The sequence below is a fragment of the Penaeus monodon genome, chromosome 34 (assembly GCF_015228065.2).
Source record: "Penaeus monodon isolate SGIC_2016 chromosome 34, NSTDA_Pmon_1, whole genome shotgun sequence".
NCBI lineage: Eukaryota > Metazoa > Arthropoda > Malacostraca > Decapoda > Penaeidae > Penaeus > Penaeus monodon.
Genome location: NC_051419.1, coordinates 6,173,368 through 6,175,131, shown reverse-complemented (window position 1 = coordinate 6,175,131; position 1,764 = coordinate 6,173,368). Strand labels below are relative to the sequence as shown.

Here is a 1,764-nt window from a genome sequence, read left to right as displayed (position 1 = left end):
CATCAACTTATTAACTGACGGAAAATGTTACTCTGTGTAATTGTTGCATTTTTTCCCATTAGAATTGATAAACATCCTAAAAATACCCGAATAAAAGAGAAACCATACGAATTACATAATTTCCCAAAATGAAATAAATTTTATTTTTTCTTTTATTTAAAAAAAAAATATGTAATCCATTACCCTCAAAATCCAAATCTCTGTTCATATATGTTTCTACAGGAAATAATACATTAAAAACTGCGGATACAGTTGAAAACTAAAATAAATAAACGAATTACTGATTACTAACATCTAATTACTCCTAAAAATCACATAAATATACTTAAAATTGTCCTAAAAATACGAGCAGGTGATGTAACTCCCACTAAGACATAACTCATTGACAAAATCGTTCTTAATTGCAGGTTTTGCATTGCTCTTGGGGAAGAAACTACACAAAACGATCTTCTGACGACAGACGAAGTGCCATAAAGTTAATAATCTTAAAAAAGGAAACAAATTACCTCTTTTTTTTTTCTCCTTTTCACGAGAAAGAGTTAAAGGCAGACGGTAACTTTTAATGGTTTGTTGTTATGTTGTTTCACTGTTTTTTTGTGTCCTTATATTATGTATTAATGGGTAGAATAATTTTTGGAGCACTTTTGATATGATTCTTTAGTTTAATTGAATAGCATGGTTGAAAATGAATAAATGTATACATTTTATGATTAAGAAGGTATGTATATATATTCATATATGTATTAGTCAAACTATAGCATCAGCGTTTGCCATGATAAATAAAATTGAATCTAATTTACTGATTTATTTTACAATATAAATTTTGATGGGGGTGATATCGATATAATTTTATATCCATGCTCGCTGCTCCACGTAAAGAAATGTAGATTTTTTGGAATATAAAGATGATAAGTATAAAACAAGTTTTCCTTTGCAGAAAAATCACAATTAACTATTGATACAGATAATTAAATTATTTTTTTCTTTCTAATTTAATTTTATTCTACACTACAAAAAAAATCAAGATATCAATTGGTTTTAATCTTTACATTCAGTCTCGCTCTTCCTCCACGTAAACAAACCATGGCAAGTCTTCGGGAAAAGCAAATAGGTAAATTTGGTTTATTTATGTGTTGTAGAGGAAATATAGGGTATTTTTTTTTCCAATGCTACACATATGTTAACGTACTGTAACGTTTGTGTGATTACAGTGAATTAAAGTGAAGGATTTCCATGAGAAATTGATGTCACTGAAGTCAGAGTGACAGATGAGTTTCATGACATTTGCTGTAATATGTTTCTTAGATTCTCACTTCTCTTTCCACATTGTCGGCCAGATAATATATTTTTGAATAGTTATGTCACTCAAAATAAAGCTATGAATACACAAGTTATCTCTAAGATAAATTACGTGTTTAATTATTGTGTACATTTAATTCTTGTCATTTTTGGGTTTAATGTCCTACAGGTATTGAATGTTCATTAAATATCCATGGCAGAGGCTTATATCCTTATATGCCATATTACACCATCAAGTGTCGCCTCTTTTCTGCTGTTTTGGATTCAGTTTCATAGACTTTGTTGTATGCATGTCCTTCATAGTTGTCTCAAAAATATAACTCTTTGTAAGGGAATAAAGACTGCAAATTATGTTTACACATGTAGTTGTGTTCAAAATTAGAATATTATTGCACAGATGAAAAGCTTATATGAAGGGAAACTTATATTAATAGTTTCAATGTAGTATTTTCTGATAATACTGTT

At 28.8% G+C, this 1,764-nt stretch overlaps 2 protein-coding genes across 2 annotated transcripts in view; one reads left to right on the top strand and one right to left on the bottom strand.

The window, feature by feature from the left end:
• The window catches only part of LOC119594545 (presenilins-associated rhomboid-like protein, mitochondrial), a gene marked incomplete in the record, with an annotated part of 3,575 nt that extends 3,120 nt beyond the window's left edge, over window positions 1–455 (bottom strand). The window contains 1 exon segment of the mRNA XM_037943577.1: window positions 326–455. Coding sequence (XP_037799505.1) covers window positions 326–416 — 91 coding nt within the window.
• A 606-nt stretch (window positions 456–1,061) lies between these two features.
• LOC119594544 (sec1 family domain-containing protein 1-like) overlaps window positions 1,062–1,764 on the top strand; it is a 13,709-nt gene continuing 13,006 nt past the window's right edge. The window contains exon 1 of the mRNA XM_037943575.1: window positions 1,062–1,111. Coding sequence (XP_037799503.1) covers window positions 1,084–1,111 — 28 coding nt within the window. The 5' untranslated portion in view covers window positions 1,062–1,083. The remainder of the gene's footprint in view (window positions 1,112–1,764) is intronic.